Source organism: Mustela lutreola, chromosome X (genome assembly GCF_030435805.1).
Source record: "Mustela lutreola isolate mMusLut2 chromosome X, mMusLut2.pri, whole genome shotgun sequence".
Classification (NCBI taxonomy): Eukaryota; Metazoa; Chordata; class Mammalia; order Carnivora; family Mustelidae; genus Mustela; species Mustela lutreola.
Window position 1 is genome coordinate 64,121,059 of NC_081308.1, and position 25,548 is coordinate 64,146,606.

Sequence of the window (25,548 nt, forward strand, 5' to 3'; positions counted from 1 at the left end):
GGGGATAATGATGTGTGACAAACACACCCTGGGCCTGCTTATCTTGTTTATTGAAGCATTGTAAGCAGAATTGTAGACATAAAAAAATAAACCAGGAGCAAATACACAGGTCTGGGGGACCACAGCTACAGATGCTGGGTTGGAGGCCTGGGCCAGGGCCCCATGGGGGCATTCTCTACCATGCTTTCTGCTATGTGCTCCCCAAACCTGGGGAAGGCCAAGGTCTAGTTACTGGATAAGAGGGACAGTGGGGCTCTGGGCAGCCAAGGGAACAAGGCCTTGAGACAGCCACCTTCCAAGTGGGGCGCTGCAACTAAGGAGCAGCAATTGGCATAGACCCCACAGCCAAGGGCAGGGCCGGGGCAAGGGTACCTCCCCGGGACACCCTGGGGGTGCTGGGGCTGCTGCCAGAGCATCCCCAGAGTGCACGTGGGGCAGGAGGCTACCAGGAGAGGGAGGAAGGAGCCTGGAGCACAGGGGCACAGGGGCCATGTGCTGAAAGGAGAGCCCCGACCTGGCCTCACAAGCCCGAGTAGGAGGCCTCTGTGGTCTCGGACCATGATGACTCGCGGCGGGAGGACGACGGCTGCCGCTGGTGTGCTCTCTGGCTGCGGCAGCCCAAGCGTGCCAGCAGCCTCCACATATGCTCACGGAACTTGATGCCCACGAAGGCGTAGAGCAGTGGGTTGAGGCAGCAGTGCATGTAGCCCAGGCCCGCAGTGACCGACTTGGCCACATCCACATGGCTCTCCCGGCCACAGTTGCGGCCCAAGGCGCCCAGGTCCATGAGGGTGTCCACCAGCACCACCAGGTGGTAGGGGGTCCAGCAGAGGGCGAAGGCCACCACAACCACGACGACCAGCCTCATGGCTCGCAGCCGCCGCTGGCCCCTGGAAACCAGCAGCACGGCCAGGATGCGCGCATAGCAGTAGGCCATGACCAGCAGGGGCAGCAGGAAGCCAGCTACCAGCTGCAGGACGCGCAGGGCTGTGCGGCCCACCCGTGGGAAGTCGTACTGACAGTGGGTGGCATTGAGGCGCTCGTCTCGTTGGGCTGACAGGAAGATGAAGTCAGGGATGGCGAAGAACAGACAGAGCCCCCACACGACCCCACAGGTGAGGGTCACACGGGCCGGGGGACCCCGGCGGTAGAGCTGGGTGGCGTGCACGATGCTCAGGTAGCGGTCAAAGCTGATGCATGCCAGCAGGAGGGCCCCGGCATAGAAGTTGATGTTGAAGAGGGCCCCGGCCACCTTGCATAGGCCGGACCCAAACACCCACTGCATGGCGGCGTCAACCGCCCAGAGGGGCAGGGTCAGCACCAGCAGAATGTCGGCCACGGCCAGGTGGAGCAGGAAGGTGTCAGTGCTACTGCGGGCCGCCCGCTGGCCCAGCAGCACAGCTGCCACGGCGCCGTTGCCCAGCAGCCCCAGCAGGAACAGGAGACCGTACAGGGCCGGCTGGAAGGCGCGGTCGAAGTTCAGGCTGAAGTCCTGCGGGCATGGCGGGGAGGCACAGCATGAGTCACTCTCGTTTTCTCCATAGTCATAGGAAGAGCTGCAGTTTTCCAGGAGGAAGGCAAGCTCCGAGGCTTGAAACACTTGGCGCTCGCTCATCTGCGGACGAAGGCAGGGAGCGGATCCGGTGAGGCCTTGCAGTCACTATGGGAGCATTTCTCTGAGGGGCTCCTCCATCAGGCAGGCCCCAGGCCAGGGGCATGCCCTGCCACTGCTCCTGCCTTTCTTCAAGGCCTCGCCAATGGAACTCAGAACTCCATCTGCCCAGGCGTGGCCACCACTGCTGCCACCATGCCCACCCCTGGGAGGCAGGGGTAACTTTTTATCCCAAAGGTTGCTTCTCTCTCACCCTTCTGGACCACCCCATCAGCCTGGGTATCGCGGGCCCAAGGGAGAGCCGTCCTCCCGTGCCAAGAACCCTCCTTGCCCCCTCGCCTCTCTCCTGGCTCTTCCTTCACGACTCCCCTTCTGTTGCCCCAGCCACGCCTAGTTCTACCACCTTCCTCCCCAGGCACCTCCCCACAGTCCCCTCTCTTAGTCAAGTTCCCTCCTCAGTCTTTGCCTAAGGACCCCAACTTCCTGCCCCCCGTGGGGCCTCCCTACAAATCATTGAAGCACCCCCTCATCACATGCTTTTGGCTCCTGATCTTCCTTTCCCAAACATGGAGGCCACCCGCCACCCACTGGGGGTTCCCCCAATCAAACTCTAGTAGAACTATTCCTTACCCCATCACCCTGCAAACCACCCCAGAGCCTCGAGCCTTCTCAGTGCCAGTTGAGTCCCGCATGGAAGAGTAAGCTCCAAGTCAAGAGCTGAAGGCAGCCTTGGCGGCCGTCTGGGGTGAGCCTCTACCTGCTGCATTTCGCAGATGAGGTGCCGAAGCCAGACAAGACAGGGGACTCCCCTGTGGTCCTACACAAGCCAGGGGCCAAGGTGGGTTCCCAGTTCCCTGGCCCAGGGCTCCATTTACCACAACCTCTGCATGCTCTCTCTACTCACCCAACCCTCAGGTGGCCCCAGCTTCAGGAGGGGGAGGTGGGGGTTACCCAGCCCTGACTCTCCCCCAGTATCCTGGGCTCTCTGCTCGGAGTGGCGTAGCTGTGTCCCTCCTGGCCTTCTGGGCAGCGGCACTTACCTCAGGGACCATCGCTGGGCTGGTACTCCGGCTGCCGGCCTGCGTGCTGCCTGCCCCTCAGCCTTGGTGCTTGTGGTCGGGACCTGTGTTACACAGAGGAAGTGAGGGTTTCGCATGATTCTCAGCAGCAACCTCTTCCATGGGGTTGTCCGTACCAGGCCTCTTCAGACCCTGGGCCACGGGAGTTCCTACTCCAGACATTCTCTGCCTGGCCAGGGGAAGCTGCTCTGCAGGTGCTGGCCTGGAGTCTGGGACCAGAGAGACTGGGGCCTGGGAAAGGGCAGGGCATCCAAGGGGAGGGATCGCACCATGAGAGAGAAGCACCATGTCTGGAAAGTGGGGGGCAGCCCCCACTGCCAGGGGCACAAACTGCTGCTCCTGCCTTGTGATAGTCAATGCTTGATGCTCCGAACTTGCATTTGTGGGCCCTGGGCTGGAGCGGATTGTACGTGACTATAGACTGCGTGGCTAAAGGTCTTCGGTCTGTAAAAGAGATGAGCCTCCTTGAAAAATGAAAATATTTATGTTTTTTTAAAGGTTTTATTTTTTTATTGGAGAGAGAGCAAGCGAGTGCGCGCACAAGGAGTGGGGCAGGGGCAGAGGCAGAGGAAGAATCAGGTTTCCCGCTGAGCAGGGAGCCCGATGCGGGCCTCGAACCCAGGGCCACAAGATCACGACCCAAACCAAAGGCGGACGCTTAACGACTGAACCACCCAGGCGCCCCTAAAAATGAAAATATTTTAAAGCAATCCATCACACTGAATCTAGTCTTCCACTATTGCTCCTCCCTGCTAATCAATGGGACGAAGAAAGGGAACTACTAATAATGAACTTGGTATGTGCTAGACAGTGTTATAGGCGCTCTCTCCAACATGGCCTCATTCAAACCACACAACTCCCCTGTGAGGCAGGGGTGTTATCCCCAAGGCCAATCCAGAGCAGGGGGGAAAGTCCTTCGGCAGACACAGCAAATAAGGCTTGGTGCTGGGAATGAAACCATGGCTATCTCTCGCACTGCTTTCAGTCATTTTAAGTGGATAAGCTAGGATATATCTATGCACTTAAAAACAGAAGGCCTGCTGGGACGCTTGGGTGGCTCAGCTGATTAAGCATCAGCCTTTGGGTCAGGTAATGATCCCAGGATCGTGGGATTGAGTTCCACGTTGGACTCCCTGCTCTGCAGGGAGTCTGCTTCTCCTCATCCCCCACTCCTGCTTTATTTTCTCTCCCTCTCTCAAATAAATAAACAAAATCTTTTTTAAAACAACCTGAAATGGTATGTTTTAACTGGCTGCAGCTAGAAAAATCTAATCACCACATGGTGGAAAAGGCCAGTTATAGAACACATCACGTGGAGTCAGACACCACTTATGTAAATTCGAGAAACCACACGCAAAAAACTATACCCTGTTGTTTGGGATGCAGCGATTTGTCCCAGAAGTTTGAAAGAAGGGCTGGAGGGACGCCTGGCTGGCTCAGTCCGTGGGACATGGGACTCTTGATCTCGGGGTCGTGAGTCTGAGCCCCACGTTGGGTGGAGAAATTCCTTAAAAAAAAATCTTAACGAAAAATAAAATAAGACAGGGACTGGAGACACTACAAATTCGTGAGAGTAGTCGCTTCTAGGGTTAGAGGGCAGAGGATAGGGTTAGGGAAGGGTACACGAGGTGCTCCCGATTTGGAGGAAAAGCTGTAAACATTTGTGGAGCCGATCAGGCCTTTCATGGTTGCATGCTACACTGGTTTCTCCCCTCCTCCTGGCCCTTGGCCCTCTGCCCCCTTCTCCCCTCCCTATTGCCCTGTTCTCCTTATCCGTAGGGAAAGACTGCCCCTACCTTGTGTCTGCTAAGCAGTTTCCTCTTTCCCTATCTCCCACCGAGACAAAAAGGAGATGCACAGAGACCGAGACATTGAGGCAAAGCAGGTCCACTGGGGTCTAGTTTTCAGGCAGAGGGCTTAGCCAGAGCCTCTAGGCTCAGGCCTGGAATTTGTCTCAAACTTCTTTTTTTTTTTTTTTTAAAGATTTTATTTATTTGACAGAAAGACAGATCACAAGTAGGCAGAAAGGCAGGCAGAGAGAGAGGAGGAAGCAGGCTCCCCGCTGAGCAGAGAGCCCGGTGTGGGGCTCGATCCCAGGACCCTGGGATCATGACCTGAGCTGAAGGCAGAGGCTTTAACCCACTGAGGCACCCAGGCGCCCCTGCCTCAAACTTCTTGATGAGACACATGCTTGCAAGGCAGCAAGCCCCTCTCCACCTTCTGTGGACAGAAGATGTGAGTGTCCTGGCTCTAAACAGCTTGTTGCCCACAAGGTCCGGGCCAGAGGGAGCTGAGGACCCTGGGGGACGTCGGGAGGAGGAGCACAGGTGGGCAGGACCGGTGATACCAGGGGCCTCGAAGTTAGGATGGGTCAGACTTGGCGGTTGACTGCCTGCGGGGTGATGAAGAGGGTTGGAGCTGGGAGCCCTGTTTCCGGCTGCCGGCCCATGAGGAGCTCCCACCAACTGGGCTTTGAGGTGAGAGTAACAAAAATCTCTGTTCGACTTAAAGAAGGGTCTTATATTCTGCAATGATGTCATTCATCCCCCTTTTTGGTGTTAAAAGGATCTTTTCTGTATGAAATTATGCAGGAAAATAGCCAATAGATTTGGAAACAGCTTGTGTTGGCTGAAGTGGGTAAATAACTCCCTTTGGGCCTCCAAATAGAGGTTGGGAAGTCACTGGTCCGTGTACAGTGTCAAAGTCTAGGCATCCCTGGTCCCCCTCCTGTGCCCCGGTCCCCATTGGTCACATGGGGATCATGCACCCCACCTTCCCAGGCTGCCGGCGTGAAGAAATGAGAGAAGGTCGGACATGAGGTTTGAAAAGTTGCAGAGAGCTTTTCTGAGTTGGGCTATAGCCTCTGGCGTGGCTGTGATGGGGTGGGAAGAACTCTGAACTTGACTGGGTCTGGTTCAGGCTCCCCCCATCCCTTACTTGAGGATGTCCTTGAATAATACCATGCCTGAGGGTGACCTCAGACAAGTGCCATACCCATTTCGCACCTGTCCCTTTGGCAGGGTTGTTAAGGAGATGAACTGAGCTTGCGGAGACTGCGAGGCCCCTGCCAGGGCCCAGCACATGGTAGGAGCACAGCAGAGAACATTGAGCAAGGGAGGTTGGCTACACATGGGAGTGACAAGGAGCCTTTCAGGTCAAGGGGAACCCCCGGGGTAGGGTGTGCTGCCCTGTGGGCCATGAGCTGGGGTGGCCTCCAGAAAGGTGGGCCCTTGCCTAATCCTCTGGCATTTCACTTCTTTGCCTCAGGTTCCTTGTCTGAAAGGTAGGGGTAAGCCCAGGATGCGCGTGAGAGTTGGGGCTGCTGTGGAGACTGCCGGTGACACCCACAGGTGCGCAGCCCAGGAGTTGCCTGGTGAGTGGCGGGCTCCTCCTCATTCTGGTTACTTTCCATGGCGGCCCTTGGCTTTGGTCCTCTCCTGTCCCAAGCTGCCCACAGGGTAAGTCTGGGGCGGGCCCAGCCCTCACGCGGCAGGAGGGAGAGAAGCCACCACACCAGGGGCTCGCACCCAGAGTTCTGCTAGATGTGCCTCTCCTGCCTCTGCCCTCCCGAGCAGCCAGGGGGGAAGCTTGAAGAGGAAGTTAGTCAGAGCGAAGCTGCTCCGGGCCCCACCTGTGGTCAAGGTGTGAAATGTGCACCTGTCTCTTCTCTGCCACCCATCCCCCTGTTTTTTTTTCTCTTTTTTTTTCACACCTCTGGGCTGTGGTTTGGGGAGATGGGAGGCTCAGAGGTCTGAGCCCTGGGCCCAGGCTCTCACAGGAAGGAGGGCCTCTACAGCTCTCTGTTGGGCCGATCAGGGAAGGGGGCCATTTCCTTCTCCTTCCCCTCAGTGTCTGCTGCCTCTCGAGACCTCCCTCGTGGAGCCTTGCCATGCCCCTTGGGGCCCTGCTCCAAAAGTGCCAGGCTGCTGGGGCCTGAGCTTCTTGTGGGACTCAGGTGGTGGCCTCAGCTGTGGCTGGACTCTTCTTACAGATGGTTAAGAAGGGTCTTAGCTAGCCCCAGGAAGGGCTGTGAGTTTGCCCCATTCGGGGCTGGGACTTGGGGATTCCTTCTGCTGGCCCTTCTCCTCAGAGAAGTACAGTTTAAGCCACAAGGAGGCCCTGGAACTGGGGACCACCCTCGTCTCTGTTTCCTGCAGCTCTGAGCCCTCTTCGGACGCAAGAACATTCTGCATGCTGGGGCCGTGGGGCCAGGGTGTATGCAGTCCAGGTCCATGAGGGTGATTTCCCAAGCTGCAGGGGCCCTCATCATTTTTGTTACTAAGGCCGGAGGGTGTTGCTGCCATTTGTCAAGACGATTCAGGTGGTGAGAACAACAGGTGCCAAGGCAAGAAAGTCAAGAAGAGACTGTCAGCCCAGGGGTGGTCAGTCTGGCCAGAAAGGCAGGCATGTGTGTGAGCAGGAAGGTAGAGGGGGCTGGACAACAGCTCAAGACCCAAGCACAATGACCTTCTCATCATCCCGTCCCCAGCTATGCCTGGAAACTGAGACGTGGAAATAGCTCCCATTCAGCAAACCCGTACTTTCATACACATGATCTCTTATTTTTATTTTTTAGAACTGGGGGAGAGGGACAGAGGGAGAGGGAGAGAGAATCTTAAAAGCCCGACACAGGTCTCGACCTTATGACCCTGAGATCATGGCCTGAGCCAAAACCAAGAGTCGGACTCTCTATCAACTGAGCCACCCAGGCAACCCCACATGACCTCCTCTGAGGGATGGAGGTGGTGACTCAGAGAGGTCAAGTGACTTGTCCCAGGCTAGTTGGCCAGTAGGCCTTGTGACAAGATTCCTATTCACGCTGCTTTCTAATGGGCTGTTCTGACTGCTGAGGCTGGAGACCCCTGCCTGCGCCCCACCCCCCCAAAGCACACTGCTGCCTAAGGACTTGTTCTTCTAAGAGCCACGCCTTCCTCACCATACGGTCCCAACCAGGCATCTTGTGTCCTAGAGTGAGCTTTGCCAAAGCTCATCACAGCCCCATTCTTCTCGCCCTGTTCCTTCCCACCTACCAGGGAGAAGAAACGTCAGAATCTCCATGACGAGAGGTCTGGAGGACCCAGCAAAGACCAGCCACGGGTCAGACGCCTTTTGCGACATCCCCGGGAAAATCTGTGTTGCTCCCGGAAATCGCCATTCTATTGCAGGTCAGCCCTGGAAGGCCTGGCTTGGAAACTTCCCTTATGTGTGGGCTCTGGGTGCCTCTGTTTTCATCCTGGCCCGTACCCGGGGTACCCACCTCAGCTGGGAGGCCAGCCCACACTCTCTAGAGGCATACAGGTGGCAATGCTGTTATGTTGTAATGCACACAAGTCTGACTGTGGAAGCCTGAACTGAGTCCCAGTTGCTCCCATCATGAACGCTTGGGGGATGTCCTCCACGCTGGTGAGCTGGGCTACCCCTTGGAAACAAAGTTATTGGCAGGCCCACCGTTTGGTTGTTGGGTTCCCTTGGGTTGCCCCACGGAGTAAGGTCAAACAGGAGATAAGAACAGCTGAAATGCACTGATTACGTAACTATGTGCCAGGCACTACTCTAAGAGCTTTATTGGGACAAATTAATTTGATTGCTATAACCACATAGTGACTTGGACATTATTACTCTTATCACCCCTGTTTTACAGACGACAGAAACACAGAGTTTAAGGAACTCACTCAAAGCTGCACAGCCAACAAGTGGCAGAAACTTCATGCTCTTGTTTTTTTTTTTAAGATTTTATTTGTTGGGGCGCCTAGGTGGCTTAGTGGGTTAAAGCCTCTGCCTTCGGCTCAGGTCATGATCCCAGTGTCCTGGGATCGAGCCCCGCATCGGCCTCTCTGCCTGCCTCTCTGCCTACTTGTGATCTCTGTCTGTCAAATAAATAAATAAAATCTTTTTTAAAAAAAGATTTTATTTGTTGATTTGAGAGAGCATGAGAGAGCACAAGTGGCGAGGGGTGGGTAGGGTCAGAGGCAGAGAGAGAAGCAGACTGTCTGCTGAGCTGGGAGCCCGACATGGGACTCGATCCCAGGACCCTGACATCATGACCCGAGCTGAAGGCAGATGCTTAACCAGCTGAGCCACCCATGCGCCCAAGACCTCATGCTCTTACCCATTACAGACACTATAATACCTTTTAAGGTCTGAGGGACTGGGATCGAGGGTGGTGGGCCAAGAAGACTACTTTGGCTCTATCTGTAAGGTTTTCCACAGAGACTGTATTCACATATTAGCTGAGTGATTAAGAAGCCATCCAAAAGGAAAATAAAATTAAGCTATATATCTGGGACAGTCGGTGAAACTTGAATATGGCCTGGAGATGAGAGAATAACCCTATATCTGTGCTCTTTTGCTGATTTCAGCGATGTAAAAAAAGTCTCTGTTCTAGAAAATACACACTTAGATATTTAGGGGTAAAGGGCCATCACATCTGCAACCTACTTACATGTAACTTGGAAAGCATATGCGCAGAGCGAGAGAAGGTTCACAGAGCATAGGCAAACCAGGTAAGACGCCAATGGTTGCTGACGTGGGTGTCAGGGAGCTCTCTGTGCTCTCCTGGCAACTTCCCCCTCAGTGATATTCTACTGAAATAAAAGTTACTGAAGGAATCTTCCTTGAACTGGGTGGGGTCGGCATCTGATGCTATTCCCACGAGAAGCTGGGAAACCTCACGTGAAGACAGTGAGGGGAATAAAGGCTCCCTGGCTGTGGCTGGCGGCCTCCTCCCCCAAAGCGCCGTCTGCTCCCACAGTTGTGTCCCCACTGCTTCTCCCTGGCAGGCGCTATTTCCAGAATCCTGGGCTGCTTCTTGCCTTTTCCCTCTATCGGGCTACATGTGACCTCTCAGGCCTGACTCCTTCCCAGTTTCCCTGCACTCTCTTTCTTTTTTTTTTTTTTTCTGTTGGATTTTATTTATTTATTTGCATTTTAAAAATTATGTTCTGTTAGCCACTGTATAATAAATACATCATTAGTTTTTTTTTTAAGATTATTTATTTATTTATTTGACAGAGATCACAAAGTAGGCAGAGAGGCAGGCAGAGAGAGAGGAGGAAGCAGGCTCCCTGCTGAGCAGAGAGTCCGATGCGGGACTGGATCCCAGGACCCTGAGATCATGACCTGAGCCAAAGGCCGAGGCTTAACCCACTGAGCCACCCAGGCGCCCCACATCATTAGTTTTTAACGTAGTGTTCAGTGATTCATTAGTTACATGTAATCCCCAGTGCTCATCACCCACATGCCCTCCTCAATACCCATCACCCTGTTATCCCCTTCCCCACCCCCTCCCCTCTGAAATCCTGTTTCCCTGCAGCTCCGCTCTGTAGTCTCTCGTGTTTCCTCTCCCTGTAGCCTCTTGAACCAGGAAGGAAAGTGCAGCCTGCTCTCCAGGTGGGAAGCTTTAAGGTCCTTGAGCTCCCTCTCCAAGCCACTCAGCGTCCCTCAAAGAACATTGGCTGTGCCTGGAGCTTTCAGGGTGACCCCATCCTGGGCTCAAGTGGCTGAAGAGAAGGGGTTAAGATATGCCTCCTTCACAGGGTGTCCCTAGATGAGAGCCTCGAGTTCTTTCTCCCAAGCAGAAAGAGGCCCGCCAAGTTGAGGGAGTGGCGGGGCGCTGCCCAGAAGGCAGACTCTGCTCCCCCTGGAGTCTGGGCTGGGGCTCTTCGCTGCTGCTGAGCTCAGAAGAGATGCACCTGGAAACCCCGGTACGCCCAGCCCAGAGGTAGCCCTCTGAGCAAACACAGCTGACTGGTGTCTCTCCCTGGTTCCTTACCGTGGAGGGCACCCAGTTGTGCCTGAAGCTGCCCTCCTGGGAGCCTGCATGAGGCCCCTTGGTGATGATGGGCCCCATCCCGTGAGGACTTTACCTGCCTGGACTCCTGGGCCTTCTGGAAAATTCCTCAACTACCCAAACAGATCTCCTAAAATCCCAACAGGGTGTGGCATTGGCCTGGGAGGGGCGCTTTTCCCACAGGTCCTGGGCAGGGCTGCGGCTGGTCAGGGCCCTGCTTAGTCTTAGTGTGGAGCCCCTTAGCTCTCCGCTCAGGGCATCGAGTAGCACACGCAGGGCAAGCATCGATGCTTGCTGGTCTGAGCTGACCTGGCCCCGTGTGAGGCAGTGTGGCAGAGCAAGTGATCACAGAGACCATGGGACAGACTGGGCTGGATTCCTAGCTCTGCCATTTGCTGGCCGTGTGAGCCTGGGTGGGTCATTTCACTTCTCTGGGCTCCTCTGCAGATGAAAGGGGGCTGTCCAGGTACAGACGCTCAGATCCCAGCCTGGCGTGCAGTGAGTGCTAGGTGTGTCTTGTTAGCTCCCCGCAGCCCACACCCATGGGGGCAGCTTCATTTGCATGGAGGTACCCCACGCCCTAGATGGGGAGGCCTGAGCCTGGGCCCTGAGTTGCAGAATTGGTCAAAGTGCTGCTGCCTTTGACTGTGGGGCCTGGGTACCAGTTTTGAACTCCACACCCAAGTCTTCATGGGTAATGGGGTGAGAGGTCCCTTCGAGACAAGGAGCCTGCCTTGGGGGGGGGGGGCGCGTTCTCCAAGCTGTGGGGGGTAGCACGCGCTGGGCCTGGCTTCTGGGGATCAAACCTTTAAAGGAGATTGAGGGGACACCAAATATTCTCTGTGGTACCCATAGTTTCCCCGCTCACACGATACCACATTAATTGTTGCCTTAGCCAAAATGCCTGTTGATGATGACACAGACAGGCACCAACAATATTAATCAGTTCCACTTAGGTAACAGAGCATACCAGGTGTAGTTTTATTTTTAAAATTTTTATTTATTTGAGACAGAGCGAGAGAGCGCGAGCATGAGCAGGGGGAGAAGCAGATGGAAAGGGGGAAGCAGACTCCTCACTCAACAGGCAGCCTGCCTTGGGACTTGATCCCAGGACCCGGGAATCATGACCCAACCTGAAGGCAGATGCTTAACTTTCTGAGCCACCTGGGAAGCCCGCAAGGCACTGTTTAAAGCACCATCACGCATACATATCCTCATAACAAGTCTTTCACGTAGGTTCTATTTATATTCCCATTTTAAAGATGAGGAAACAGATGCAACTAAGTTAAGTAACTGACCCATGGTTCAACGACCAATAAGTGACACAGCCTGGATTTCAAACCAAGCAGTCTGGCTTCAAAGTCCACACTTTCCACCACCCTCTTCTACTGTCTCAGGTTTGAAGAGTCCATGATGTGAATTTAAGAGGAGCAGAGGAGCCTGAAGCTCACCCCCTACCTGGGCCTGACACAGGAGGGGTGTGTTGCTCAGGAAGCGTATTCCCAGCCAGAGTTCCAGAGTGCCTAAGCCTGGGCAGGGACTGGGGCAAGGTTCAGGAGAAACCAAGGCAGGGCCCCTTCTTGGAACAAGGGAGCAAGCCACAGCTGTGTACCAGCACAGAAAAATGAAGCACAGGAGTCTGGAACCATCAGTGGTTACCATGGAAACCAACTGGTACGGTAAACTCAAAGCTGAGCCTGTCTGGGTCTTAAAAAAAACAAAAAACAAACAAACAAAAAAACCCAGGCAGGCAAATGATATTTTTTAAAAAATTCTAGATTGTTCTGGAGGATGGCTTAGGATGAACTCTCTGCAGAATGCAGATGCATTTGTAGCATATTTGCTAGTGAATAGAGGTCTTTCACACTTAGAGTATCTAAAAGTTACTGTAGCTTCTAATACAGCTGGAGAAGCACTTGCATAGGAAGAGGCCCCAGACGGGATTGATGGGACACAGGAGGAGGAAGAAGAGGAAGAGGAGGAGAAGAAGGAGGGGGAGGAGGGAGGTGGTGGGGTTCGGAAGCTATTTGGAAGAGAGTTTAGGAGCAGGTAGGTGCAGGGAAACAGGTTGGAGGGAGACTGCTGGCTGAGGTGGGGGTGGTGGGGGTGGTGGGGGTGGCAGGGAGGGGACAGAAGATGATCCAGAGCCGGAGTCCACAGCACTGACTTGCCAGCACCAGCCCAATCTGCCTCCAGTAGGTCTCTGCCCACCTTTGCCACGAGGATGGCCTCCACGGTGGCCTCTCTGTTCTCCCTCTGCCTTCGTGTCAAGTCTGGGGAGTCCGGCATAAAAGAGGTCTGTTTAGGGGCACCTGGGTGGTGCAGTCGGTTAAGTGTCTGACTTGATTTTGGCTCAGGTCGTGATCTTGTGGGTCCTGGGATTGAACCCTGCGTCAGGCTCCACACTCAGCGTGGAGTCTGCTTGAGATTCTCTCTCTCCCTCTCACTCTGCCCCTGCACCCCCACTGCTCCCCCGCCTCAGATAAATAAATAAGTACATCTTTTTTTTTTTTTTTTTTTTTTTAAAGGATATCTGTTTTAGTCTCTTTGAACTCCACCTTCCTGGTGAGGAACCTTTATTTCCTCACATAAAGCCTCTTCCTGTCACTGCTATTACTATCCCAAACAGTGAGTTGTCTGCAGTACAAGCTTTGGCAAACACCAACCCAGAGAGCAAAAGCTGTTCTGTGATCTGGCCCCGGCCTCCTGCTCCAGCCCCAGTCTTCACTCTGCTTTGGGTATCCTGTGTCCCAGGCAAACTGGGCCATATGCTGTTGCAAACACACCCCAGGTATCCAATGCTTGGCTCGTCCCTGCCCACATCCTACCTGCCATCTAGGACCCAGAAGTGCAGCCAGAGCCAGTGAGCCATAAACACTCAAAACTCTCTTTATCTGAGATCTCATGGCCCTGCCCTGAGGGCCCCAGCTGATGGAGCAGGACAGAAAGGAAAGGTGAGATGCCACAGGGGGAGCAGTGGGAAGTTTCAGTACCCCATGCCTACCTTCCCAACACAGAAACAGACTGAAGAAATTCATTTTTAGAAGATTTTATTTATTTATTTGACAGAGAAAGAGAGGACGAGAGAGGGAACACAAGCAGAGGGAGTGGGAGAGGGAGAAGCAGGCTTCCCGCCAAGTGGGGAGCCTGATGGGACTTGATCCCAGGACCCTGGGATCATGACCTGAGCTGAAGGCAGACACTTAACTGACTGAGCCACCCAGGCACCCCAGACTGAAGGAATTCTGCAGGGCAAGTGTCTGAAGAGAAGTAGCCTTTGCCAATCCAACCCCCAGCCTTCTCACCCTCAGAACCATTCATTCCACTGTTGTGGACCAGCCTACCCCAGGTTCTAGAGGCTCTCGCTGTGAGTCCAGCTGAGTACAGACACGATATAGCACACTACTGGTAAATGGACTTTTAGGGCAGTTATTGGTGTTGGTCAGGCCTGGATTTCAATCCCATATTAGCCGCTGAACAGCTGGATGATCTGGGCAGGTCACTGCACTTCCCTGAGTCTCAGTTTCCTCCTCGGCAAAATCGAGATAATATCTACCACACATGGGGAAGAAGAAATGGTTCTTGAGAAGATTAACATGCAACTAACGTAGGGAATCACCTAGTGAAAGGCTTTACCCAATCTAAAGGAGCGACCCCCCATCCCTCTCTACCCTTTCAGCTCATTTTATGCTCTTCTTAGCGTTAGTCACTACCTGGTATTTATTCGCTTATTTGCTTACTGACTGTTTTGTTAGAATGTACTTTTCACAAGAGACATGATTTTTCCTTTTTGTTTTTATTATTTTTATTTTCACTATTTACTTATTTATTTATTTTTAGAGATTTATTTATTTGAGAGAGAGAGAGAGAGTGAGAACATGACCAGTGGAAGGGGCAGTGGGAGAGAATATCCAAGTGGACTCTGGCTGAATACGGAGCTCGACACTGGGTTCCATCTCAGGAACCATGAGATCATGACCTGAGCAGGAACCAAAAGTCAGACGTTTAACCGACTGAGCTACCCAGGTGCCCCTATTTTTGCTTGTAAAATCACTCTATCTTTCGTGGCTTGAGGCTTGAGTAATTTCTGATATATATAGTGGGTGCTCATAAATATTTATTGAAAGAGTTTATAAGCAAGTGCATAGTAGGTTCTGAAAGGGTAGAGGCACGATGAATCTGTGTGTGGCTATAGCTCACACATAAAGGTCTTGCACACACGCATCCTGCAATGCTATGAGTTCTGCTCCCTGCTGCTTGGCTAGCATGTGACCTAGCACAAGGTACATTCCGGGGAGCACTCATCCAGGGCCTGTGTTTGAGAAACAGTGCCCGTTAGCATAGGAAACTTTTGGTGAAGCTATAAAAACAAGAGCTGGGGTGCCTGGGTGGCTAAGTTGGCTAAGTGCTAAGTGCCTGCCTTTGGCTCAGGTTGTGATGGTGGGGGTGGTCCTGGGATCAAGTCCCGCATTTGTGGCTCTTTGCTCAGCAGGGAGCCTGCTTCTCCCACTGCCCCTCCCCCTGCTTGTGCTCTCCTTCTCTCTCTGACTAATCAGTCTTAAAAAAAAAAATGAAGAGTTACTGATCTTATTCGGTCACTGTATCAGCTTCCTAGGGCCACCATAAGGAATGTCCACACACTGGGGGGGGGGGGGACTTAAAAACAACAGAAGTTTGTTCTCCTGCATTCTGAAGGCCAGAAGTCCAAAGTCAAGGTGTTGGCAGGGCCACACTCCCTCAGAGGCCCTAGGGGAGAATCCATTCTTTGCTTCTTCCAGCTTCTGGTGGCTGTTGGCCATCAAACCTTGGCTTGTGACCCTGTCACTGCAATCTCTGCCTCTACATCTTCAGACAGTACCCTCTTCTGTGGGTCTGCTCTCCCTCTGTCTCTCTCTTATAATGGCACTTGTTGATGGAATTTGATGTCCACCCAGATAATCTAGGAGAGACTCCTCATCTCAAATTGTTTTTTTAAGATTTTTTTTTAAGATTTTATTTATTTGAGAGAGAGAGGGAGAGAGCGTGGATGAGAGAAAGCATGAGCGGTGGAAAGGGGCAGAAGGAGAGGGAAAGGAAGGCTCCCTGTGAGCAGAAAGCCCCACAACATGGGACTCAATCCCAGGACCCTGGGATCATGACCTGAGCCCAAGGCAGCAGCTTCACCGACTGAGCCACCCAGGCGCCCCACGTCTCAAAATTTTGAACTTAATTACGTCATGAAGACCCCATTTCCAAGAAAGGATGTCAGATAATGTACATAGTTTCTAGGGTTTAGGACTGGATGGCTCTTTGGGAACCATTCAGTTTTCCACAACTCCCCGGCTATCACTATAGAGTATATTTTGAGCCAGGATCACTTGTGAAAAATGTGCTTTTGGAAAGAATGGGCGTGGAGATAGAAGTAGGGTACAGGAAGAAACAACTTGAAATTTGGAAAGGATACTACAGATCGTCAGACCCTTCTCAGCATGGGAGGAATAGGGCTGGATACCGATGGAGCTCTCCTGCTAATTCTTTTTGTGGGTCAAGGACTGAGACCCACTGCTTACAAAGATGTGGAGAGGTAATTATGCCTGATGGAGAGTTATGACTGCGCTGTGCTTCTCATTTAATTGGGCTGGGGAGGGTGTCTGGGCTTTGGGCGGCTTTCAAGAGCTCTCCAGGTAATTGTAATGCGTAGTAAGAGCGGAAAACCACTAGGCTGGAGTGCTGAGGAGATGCGCGTTTCAAACACAGCTGTTAATGAATATTATATTGAAGAGTGGTAATAAAGTTCACAATGTTGACATCAATTATTAACCCTCTTGACCTTCTTGGGGGAGATAATACTGGATGTGAAAAGTGCCAGGAACACTAGCTGCCTGGGGGGAGGGGGGTTGTGGGGTGGGCTGGGGGCGGGGATGCTGGGCAAGGAGGAGGTGCGGAGAGAAAGCAGAAAGCATGGCGGGAGCCAGGGATGGTCAAAAGCCTCAGGCCCTGGTTGGAGACTACAGGGCCAAGGCTAGGGCATGGAAATAGGGAGCCAGCAGAGAACTGCGAGGACTTGCGAGGAAGAAAGAGGAGGTGTTAATTTATTTTTTTTAAGATTTTATTTATTTATTTGACAGAGAGAGAGAGATCACAAGCAGGCAGAGAGGCAGGCAGAGAGAGAGAGAGAGGAGGAAGCAGGCTCCCCGCTGAGCAGAGAGCCCGATGTGGGGCTCGATCCCAGGACCCTGAGATCATGACCTGAGCCGAAGACAGAGGCTTAACCCACTGAGCCACCCAGGGGCCCCAATTTAATTTTTTTTTTAAGGGAAAGCCCTTGGGCTGGGCCCAGCAGTCAGTGGCCTCCAGTCCCTCCTGGCCCAGTAGGCCTCCAGTCCCTCCTGGCCCAGTAGGCTAGGGCACCCCGGCCATGACTGCTGAGGCTGGAGTGGGGGTGGTCAGCAACTCTGCAGGATCTCAGAGAGAGAAGCCAGCCTTTAGGAGAGGCCGAGTGCTTTTAGTGCCCAAGTATTTTTTTCGAGTATTAAATGTGAGGTTCAAGCCAACTGATCTGAGGTCTTACAAAGGATACCTGAGCCCCTTTTGAGGCTGGGGCTGCCAAAAAGGAATACTCTTCCCTTTCTCTATGGGGTCCTTATCCAGGGCTTTCTTATCTCCCGAAGTTCCCCAGCTCTCTGGGGAGAAAAACCATGTAGCATTATTGTTATATTTTTTCTCATTTTATTTTATTTTTAAAAAAATATTTAATTTATTTATTTGACAGAGATCACAGGTAGGCAGAGAGGCAAGCAGAGAGAGGCGGAAGCAGGCCCCCTGCTGAGCAGAGAGCCTGATGCTGGGCTTGATCCCATCAGGGCCTGAACTGAAGGCAGAGGCTTTAACCCACTGAGCCACACAGGCACCCCTTTTTTTCCTCATTTTAAAAACGACAGAAAACTTGCCATTTTAACCAGTTTGGGGAACAAAGACTCACAGATACCTTTTTATGCTGGGCCATGCCTTCTTCATGGAGAGAAAATCACATTAACCTCAACATCTCCAATCATTTCGGTATATTGAAAGGATAAAATGGGATGATGGCTTTGAAGCTAGTCTGTGTAAACTTTAAGTTCTAGAATATGTTGGTTCCTTATAAATACCAAGAATACACTAATTAATACCTGTTAGGTCCCTCGGCCTTCTTCCCCCACAATGATGGGCAGGAGGGAGACCTGTATGTCAACATGGAATCAGACTCTTTGTTTTGAGTTGTTTCATTTAGACACTTTATGATTTTATTTTATCATTATTATTTTCTAAGATTTTATTTGACAGAAAGAGATAGCCGAGTGGGGAACCTGATGCAGGGCTCGATCTCAGAGACCTTGGATAATGACCTGAGCTGAAGGTGCTTAAGCAACTGAGCCACCCTAGGGGCCCCAACACTTACTATTTTAATGTGAGTGTTTTACTTTAGTGATGGGCAAGTCATTTTTAAAACCTAATGGCAAAATATGCATCACTTAAAGTTTACCATCGTAACCACTTTTTTCCAAAGATTTTATTTCTTAAAAAAAAAAAAAAGATTTTATTTCTAAGTAATCTCCACACTCGACGTGGGACTGGAACTCACAACCCAGAGGTCAAGAGTTGCACGCTCCACCAACCGAGCCGGCCAAGCACCCTTTGTCAGAGTCATTTTTAAGAGCACAGCTCAGCGGCATTACGTATGTTCACACTTTCATGCACCCATCACCACATCCATGTCTAGAGTTCTTTTCATCTTCCTCAACTGAGGCTGCACCCATTAAACACACATTCCCATTCCCGTCTCCTCCCAGCCTCCGGCAAACACCATTCTGCTTTCTGTCTCTATGAACTGGACTCCTCTGGGCACCTCATGGAAGTGGAATCATACAGTCTTTGTCCTTTTGTGACTGCTTTATTTCACTTCGCAGGTCTTCAAGGTTCATGCATGTTGTAGCACGGGATAGGATCTCCTTCCCTTTTATGGTCTAACCCTCGTGCAGGTAGACCACGTTTTCTTTATCCATGGGTGCATCGACGGACACTTGAGTTGTTTCTACCTTTTGGCTGGTGTGAATACTGCTGCTGGGAGCTGGGATCATTACTTTTCAGGAAAGTAAAGTGAGGTTCGGAATGATCACACAGCAAATAAAGGGCAGGGCCAGGATTCAAAGGCAAGTCGTCCCCCTTGGCTGGGCCAACCACCTCCAAAGACGCAGTTGCCCTGCACTTCACACCCAACAGCCCTAGCGATCTATCTTTTGAGCTGGGAGCTGGCCATTTATACCCCCTGGGAGGTTGGAATGGGCCCCCTCGATAAGACTCCCCTGGAAAAATCCTTCTCTTTACCTTGCAGAAGCCCTGGGGGCCAGATGGCTGGGTTCCTCTGTGTGGGTGATATTTGTGCCTGCTTCCAGCCAGAAGGAAGATGCTGGGGTCTCCTTGCCTAGTCTGTGTCCTGCCTCTTAAGGCTTCCTAGCCACTCTGGTCTCCAGCAGGGCCCATCTATTCTTGAATCACCGCAACAGTCTCCAGGAGGTGCTGGAGGGAGAAAGAGCCTGGCCATTGTCTGCCTGGAATTTTCTGTCCAGGCTAGGTCGGAGAAGCCAATCTCTTCCAAGCTCTACGGTCCTCCTTCCACCGGCCTCCCCACCCCTCCCCCTGCTGCTGCCTGATAGGTAGAAAGCACGACTTAGCAGGATGCTTTTGAAAACTCAGGTTGCATTTAATGTGCAGGCAAATGACCTAGCTTTCATGCCTGCCTCTAAGGAATGCCAGCCTCTGTAACAAGCCCAAAAGTTAGAGGAGGCATCAACACTCTCTAAGGCTTGGCATTAAACCTTCATTCGAGTGGTGTTTCAGCCACAAGGCTTGCTCCCTTGGTGTTGCGGCTCTACCATAACCCAGGTGGTCATCTGGCCAGGAGTGTGGGAAGGAGTGAAAGCAGAAAACCCACTACTCAGAGCGAACCCCAGTATCCCAGCTGGTGCTGGAGGAAGCAAGATATTGAGCTCAGGATGCTGTCGTGGAGAGGCAGGCTAAAGCTTGGGCTGACCGTGGCTCTGGCACCTTCTTCTCGTTGTCTGCCTGACAGCCATGCGCCTCTCCTTTTCCACTAGAAAACCCTTTCAATGTCAGGTGCTCACTCTCCCAGACTCCCTGGCAAGCAGGAGTAATCACGTGTGACGACTGAGTTCTGGACCATGCTATGTAAGGGGAAACCAGCTGGCTGGCTTTGGGGAAAGGTTTCCCCTGTCTTAAAAAAAGAGAAATAGGTAAAGTAGCTTTCCTCCTTAACTTACTGTCTTTGGACATGGCTGGAAGAAGAATCTGTTTGCAGATCCAAAAACTGTTAACACTCATCTTTGGTCAAGACTTGGTTTCTAGATGGCTTGGAGGGCAAAGAGAGGACATCAATTGTTTAAAAAACTTTCTTAAAAAATATTTTATTTATTTATTTGAGAGAGAGAGAGAGAGCACAAGCAGGGGGAGTGGCAGAGGGAGAGGGAGAAGCAGGCTCTCCTCTGGGCAGGGAACGTGACTCGGGGTTCGATCCCAGGACCCTAGGATCATGACCTGAGCCGAAGTCAGATGCTTGACCCACTGAGTCACCCAGGAGCCCTGAGGACATCAATTTCTATAAAAGCCCAAGTAGGCAGGGCTAGAGGTGAGCCATCTGCTCTAACCACACCATCTACCACCGAGGCATGGGAGCAAACATGATACCGGTCTTGCCCAGTGCTGCCTTCAAGCCCTGGGATGGAAGCAGTTATACTGGAAACAATGATGAGAAATTCACAAGTTGGATTTTCCCTTGTCAGCTTGTACTCATTCCCTATTGTTGCTTTAACAAATTATGACAAACTCAGTGGCTTAAAACAACACAATTTCATCTTACACTTTTGGAGGCCAAAGTCTGAAATGTGTCCCACTGGGCTAAAATCAAGGTGCCTGCAGGAGGCCTTTCTGGAGGCTCTAAGGGAGAATCTGTTTCCAGCTTCTAGAACCAGCCACATTCTTTGGCTTATGACCCCTTCCTCTACCTACAAAGTCGACAATGTCGGTCTGAGTCCTTTTCAGACTGTCATCTCTCTGGTTTCTTCACTCTGGCTCCCTCTTCCACTTACAAAAATCCATGTGAGGGGAACCTGGGTGGCTCTGTCGGTTAAGTATCTGCCTTCGGCTCAGAGCATGATCCTGGGGTCCTGGGATGGAGCCCCGTGTTGGGCTCCCTGCTCAGCGGGGACCCTGCTTCTCCCTCTCCCTCTGCCCCTCTCCTTGCTCTGTGTGTCAAATAAATAAAATCTTTTAAAAAAAGAAAAATCCATGGGATTATATTGACCCACCCAGATAATAATAGAGAATCTCCCCATCTCAAAGTCAGCAAAGCTTAATTACCCTTTGACATGTAATATAACATAAATTCACAAATTCTGGGGAGGATGTGGACATCTAATTTCATCCACCACACAGGCGTAGGAAGAAAAGAAATTTTGCTCCTAAGAGCAAAATTGGATGTCCCATGAGTACATGATATGGGGCTAGAAGCCATTTTAAGTGTCTTAAAGTTAGATTGGATGCTGGAATTTTCAAATTATTTTTTAAATCCTAAGCTCCCATATCACTTTATTCTGATATTATATCAGTTTTCATAAATCCACTCATCAGCTAATCACCTCATCTTTGTAGACACCTTAGGCTCAAGGGTGTATTTTTCCCTTTTCTCCCCCCCCGCCCCCAAAGTGAAGCCAGCTCTGCTCCTTACTGCCTCACTACTTCAACAGGTCAGGGAAGGAATGTAGCCTGGCAGGGGGGAGAGAGAGCACTGTGGGTCTCCTGACCTGGCTTTCTAGCAGCGCTCTGAGGAGTTGGTAATTCCCCCAAAGTGTAGTTCTCCCCCGCCTCATCCCCGCCCTGTTCACACAGAAACACAAGAGCTCCCAGCCGTCTGGCAGATTTCCTCAGCTTCCCGTGACAGGGACAATGAAAGGGTTAGTGGCAGTTTACAGACAACCAATAATTGATGATGAGATGGTGCTCCCTCAGATGTCTGGCACTGTGGAAGTTTCCAAGACCTAGTCTTGATCTCAGGGAGGCAGGAACTGCAAGAATGACTCAGGTAGAATTTCCCAACACTCTGCTGAGATGGGGTGCAGAACCGAAATTGAGCTGATTTAGAAAAACAAGAGAGGGGCGCCTGGGTGGCTCAGTCAGGTAAGAGGCTGCCTTCAGCTCAGGTTATGACCCCAGGATCCTGGGATCAAGTCCCACGTCGGACTCCCTGCTCGGTGGAGAGCCTGCTTCTCCCTCTCCCACTCCCTCTGCCTGTGTTCCCTCTCTCGCTGTGTCTCTCCTTGTCAAAATAAATAAATAAATAAAATCAAAGAAAAAAAAAGAAAAAAAAAACCCAAGAGAGAAGGATAATATTCTTCCATACCTAGATTTATGATCTGGGACTAATAACAAAGCAACATGCCTTTCAATCTGCCAAAGGGCTTGGACACACAGTTACATGGGAAACCACATGCTTAAAATGAAGCTTTTGGGGGCGCCTGGGTGGCTCAGTGGGTTAAAGCCTCTGCCTTCGGCTCAGGTCACAATCCCAGGGTCCTGGGATCGAGCCCCGCATCGGGCTCCCTGCTCAGCAGGAGGCCTGCTTCTCCCCCCCCCCCTCTGCCTGCCTCTCTGCCTACTTGTGATCTCTGTCTGTCAAATAAATAAATAAAATCTTAAAAAAAAAAATGAAGCTTTTGGGTGTCTTTATCCACAATCAGAGAATACAATCTACTTCATGGAGCAGTGTACACGAACAAGCATTCTAGGGAGACTGAGCGAGAATGGAAAAGCATTGTGGTGCTCGAAGGAACTCACCTGCACACACTGGCTGCCCGTGTTTTTGGAGAGCAGTGAGCCATATCTGCTAAGCAGGTATATCTCCTATGATTCCGTGACCCCGACAGCATGAGTGCTCAAAATTACCTGTGCGAGCTGCCTCGGATCCATTTCCTCCTCTCTAGCTTTCCTTGCATGGCTCAAGCCAGAGTCTCTCACCTGACCCACTGTGAACAGCCTCCTCTCCAATTTTCCTGGGTCCAGACTTTCTTCTCCACGGAAAAGATTGTTCAGAATACAAACCTAATCCTATCACCTCCTTGTTCACCTTCCTGTTCACAACTCTCCAGAACTCTCCTCTACTGCCTTCCATAAATAGACTGGTATTCTGTCCCTGTGATCTGGCTTCTTTTTTTTTTTTTTTTTTTAAGACTTATTTATTTATTTGAGACAGTGAGAGAGAGAGAGCGAGAGAGCACACAGAGGCAGAGGGAGAAGCAGACTCCCCGTTGAGCAGAAAGCCTGATGCGGGGCTTGATCCCAGGACCCTGGGAACCTGATCTGAGCCAAAGGAGGACACTTAACAGATTGAGCCACCCAGGGACCCCTGTTTCCTGGCTTCTTAACAGTTTTGCAAGCATGCTGCAAGGTTTGTTCACCAAATGGGTCTAGAGGCTAGTGTGTCCCTGGGCACACTGTTCCCATCTGCTATGCCCGAACTCAGTTGCCTTCTTATCCTTCAGGATGCTCTTTGTGCCAGAAGCTGGCTTTCAAAGCCCAGCACGGTAGTGGTTGTTTCTCCTTGGGGGTCCCCCAGTACAGTGTCTACCAGGATGGCATAGAAGCTAGCATATTGGATTGCTATTTTATTTTCTTTAAACGTTTTTTTTTTTTTTTTTGACAGATAGGTAGTATAAGTAGGCAGAGCGGTAGGCAGAGGGAGAAGCAGGTTCTCCACTGAGCAGGGAGACCCATGCGGGGTTCAAATCGGAACCTGAGCCGAAGGCAGCCGCTTAATCAACTGAGCCACCCAGGCACCCCTGGATTGCAATTTTAAAAACAATTCTTTCTCCACCTCGACACAGATGCATTCTTTGAAGGTACAGTCTGTGTCGTTATGTCTGTATTTCTGCCATTTTAGAAGATTCTCAGTAGTACTCTCCAACTACGTGGTTTCAAGCATGCATGGCTCTCATTTTCCTAGACCACCCCCTTCTGGTCCCAGACAATTCAGGCTGAAGGTGCTAGAGCTAGAGATTTCTTCAACACTGAAGTGATGGTGCGGGGGGGGGGGGGCGGCGGGGTTGTAAATCCTACTTTCAACACTGTGTCTGGACTGCGCCCCCTTCATCTGTCACTTCCTGTGTGATCACGGACAAATCACAGTCTATGAGCTTCTGTTTCTCCCCAGGAAGACGAGCATAATCATGGTAGCTACCCTCAAAGACTGTCGGGAAGGCACCAAGCAACGAAGTGAAAGTGCTCACCAAATTGTCATGTGCTACACGCAGATAACCTTCAAAGAACCACTTTTGTTAAAAGTGGCCCCAGAGAAAATGAACTTAAAAAAAAAAAAATGAGGTCCCAAGTGTAAGAACCTAACGAAACCTTTCTTTTTCATCTTATTTGCATTTATTTATTTATTTATTTGAAAGAGAGAGAAAGCGTGAGGTGGGGGAGGAGCAGAGAGACAGAGACAGACAGACAGAGAGAGAGAGAGAGAGAGAAACAGACTCCCTGCTGAGCAAGGAGCCCAGGGCAGGACTCGATCCCAGGACCTCGAGATCATGACCTGAACCGACTAAGCCACCCAGGCACCCCCGGACCAAACTTTCTTATTCCTTTTCCATTGTCCAAACTAACTTTGTGCTTAATTCTGCCTTCACCTGCCCTCACCTGGGGGACATCGTCCTCCGTCCATGCCATCTGTTTTATTCCAATTCCCTGCTGGTGGCAGGAGAGCACCATGTCCCTTTCACAGATCTGGGTTCAAATCTCAACCCCGCCATCTCTCTTGACCGGCTGCCTCACCTCTTCGGGCCCAAGTTTTGTCATCTCCTGGGTCCTTGGTATGTGATGGGGAATAGATGACACCATAGAACTGTTCCTTTCAATTTCAGTAATTCCCACCTCTGCTCTTAGTCAGCCTCCCACGGGTTTAATCACACCTAGGATGCCTTCTCCGCTCAACCCAAGTTTCAGGTTTCATTTTCACATATTTAAACTTGGAAATCCTCTTTTCTGAGTACCACCTCTGGTTTTTTCAGTTCTCTTCCTTCTGCCAAAGTCACTCTGCCTTCAGCGTGGCTTCCAGCCCCTCCAGCCAACCTTGTTTTCCCAGACAGCCTCAGGGACAGCCTCAGTCACCTCTCTGCCAAGCCAGAACCTGAAGCCTTAGCCACGTCACCGTGACCTCAACTGCTGCCTCACATTTCCACATTCCCTTTCCCTGGGTGGCCTTGGGCCCAGATAACTTTCTGCTTACCGTGTTGGCTTCCAAATGTTCACGTTTGCAACCAATAGGTTTTTTCCTCCTCTGCTGGGGGAACACACTCATCAGCAGAATGCCTGTCTCCTTCTCCCTGACTTCCTTTTGCCATAGCTGAGGAAGAGTCATCCCCCTTCCCCGCCAGCAGTCTCTGACAGGCACCCTAGCTCCTCCCCCATAGCCCTTCCAGCAGGCCTTGATCCAGAACGATCCCCTCTATCGTTTGCCTCTTCAGCTTCTTATCTTTCCCTCTCCTCTCCTTCTGCATATAGCAACCCAGATCTCCCCCATTCCAAGATGACCTTCTCAGGCTTCCTCTCCAGATACCACCTTAGATATGCCCATGGTACCATCCGGGTTCTCCCACCCCCTTCTCCCAAACCCCCTCCCCCCAGCAACCCTCAGTTTGTTTTGTGAGATTAAGAGTCACTTATGGTTTGTCTCCCTCCCAATCCCATCTTGTTTCATTTATTCTTCTTCTACCCACTTAAGCCTCCATGTTGTATCAACACTTCCTCATATCAGGGAGATCATATGATAGTTGTCTTTCTCTGCTTGACTTATTTCGCTAAGCATGATACGCTCTAGTTCCATCCATGTTGTTGCAAATGGCAAGATTTCATTTCTTTTGATGGCTGCATAGTATTCCATTGTGTATATATACCACATCTTCTTGATCCATTCATCTGTTGATGGACATCTAGATTCTTTCCATAGTTTGGCTATTGTGGACATTGCTGCTATAAACATTCGA

At 51.3% G+C, this 25,548-nt stretch overlaps 1 protein-coding gene across 2 annotated transcripts; it reads right to left on the minus strand.

The window, feature by feature from the left end:
• Positions 1 to 32: 32 nt before the first annotated feature.
• CXCR3 (C-X-C motif chemokine receptor 3) lies at positions 33 to 24,893 on the minus strand. Of its 2 annotated transcripts, none has more exons than XM_059158149.1 (3): positions 24,792 to 24,893; positions 2,653 to 2,735; positions 33 to 1,492 (listed from the first exon to the last, which is right to left on the minus strand). In XM_059158149.1, exons 2-3 carry the CDS (start codon positions 2,662 to 2,664, stop codon positions 521 to 523), a joined length of 984 nt encoding a protein of 327 aa, XP_059014132.1. In that variant the 5' UTR covers positions 2,665 to 2,735; positions 24,792 to 24,893; the 3' UTR covers positions 33 to 520. The 2 variants fall into 2 exon arrangements, with proteins under 2 accessions (XP_059014132.1, XP_059014131.1); XM_059158148.1 differs by having other exon boundaries at positions 33 to 1,615.
• Between the last annotated feature and the right edge of the window lie 655 nt (positions 24,894 to 25,548).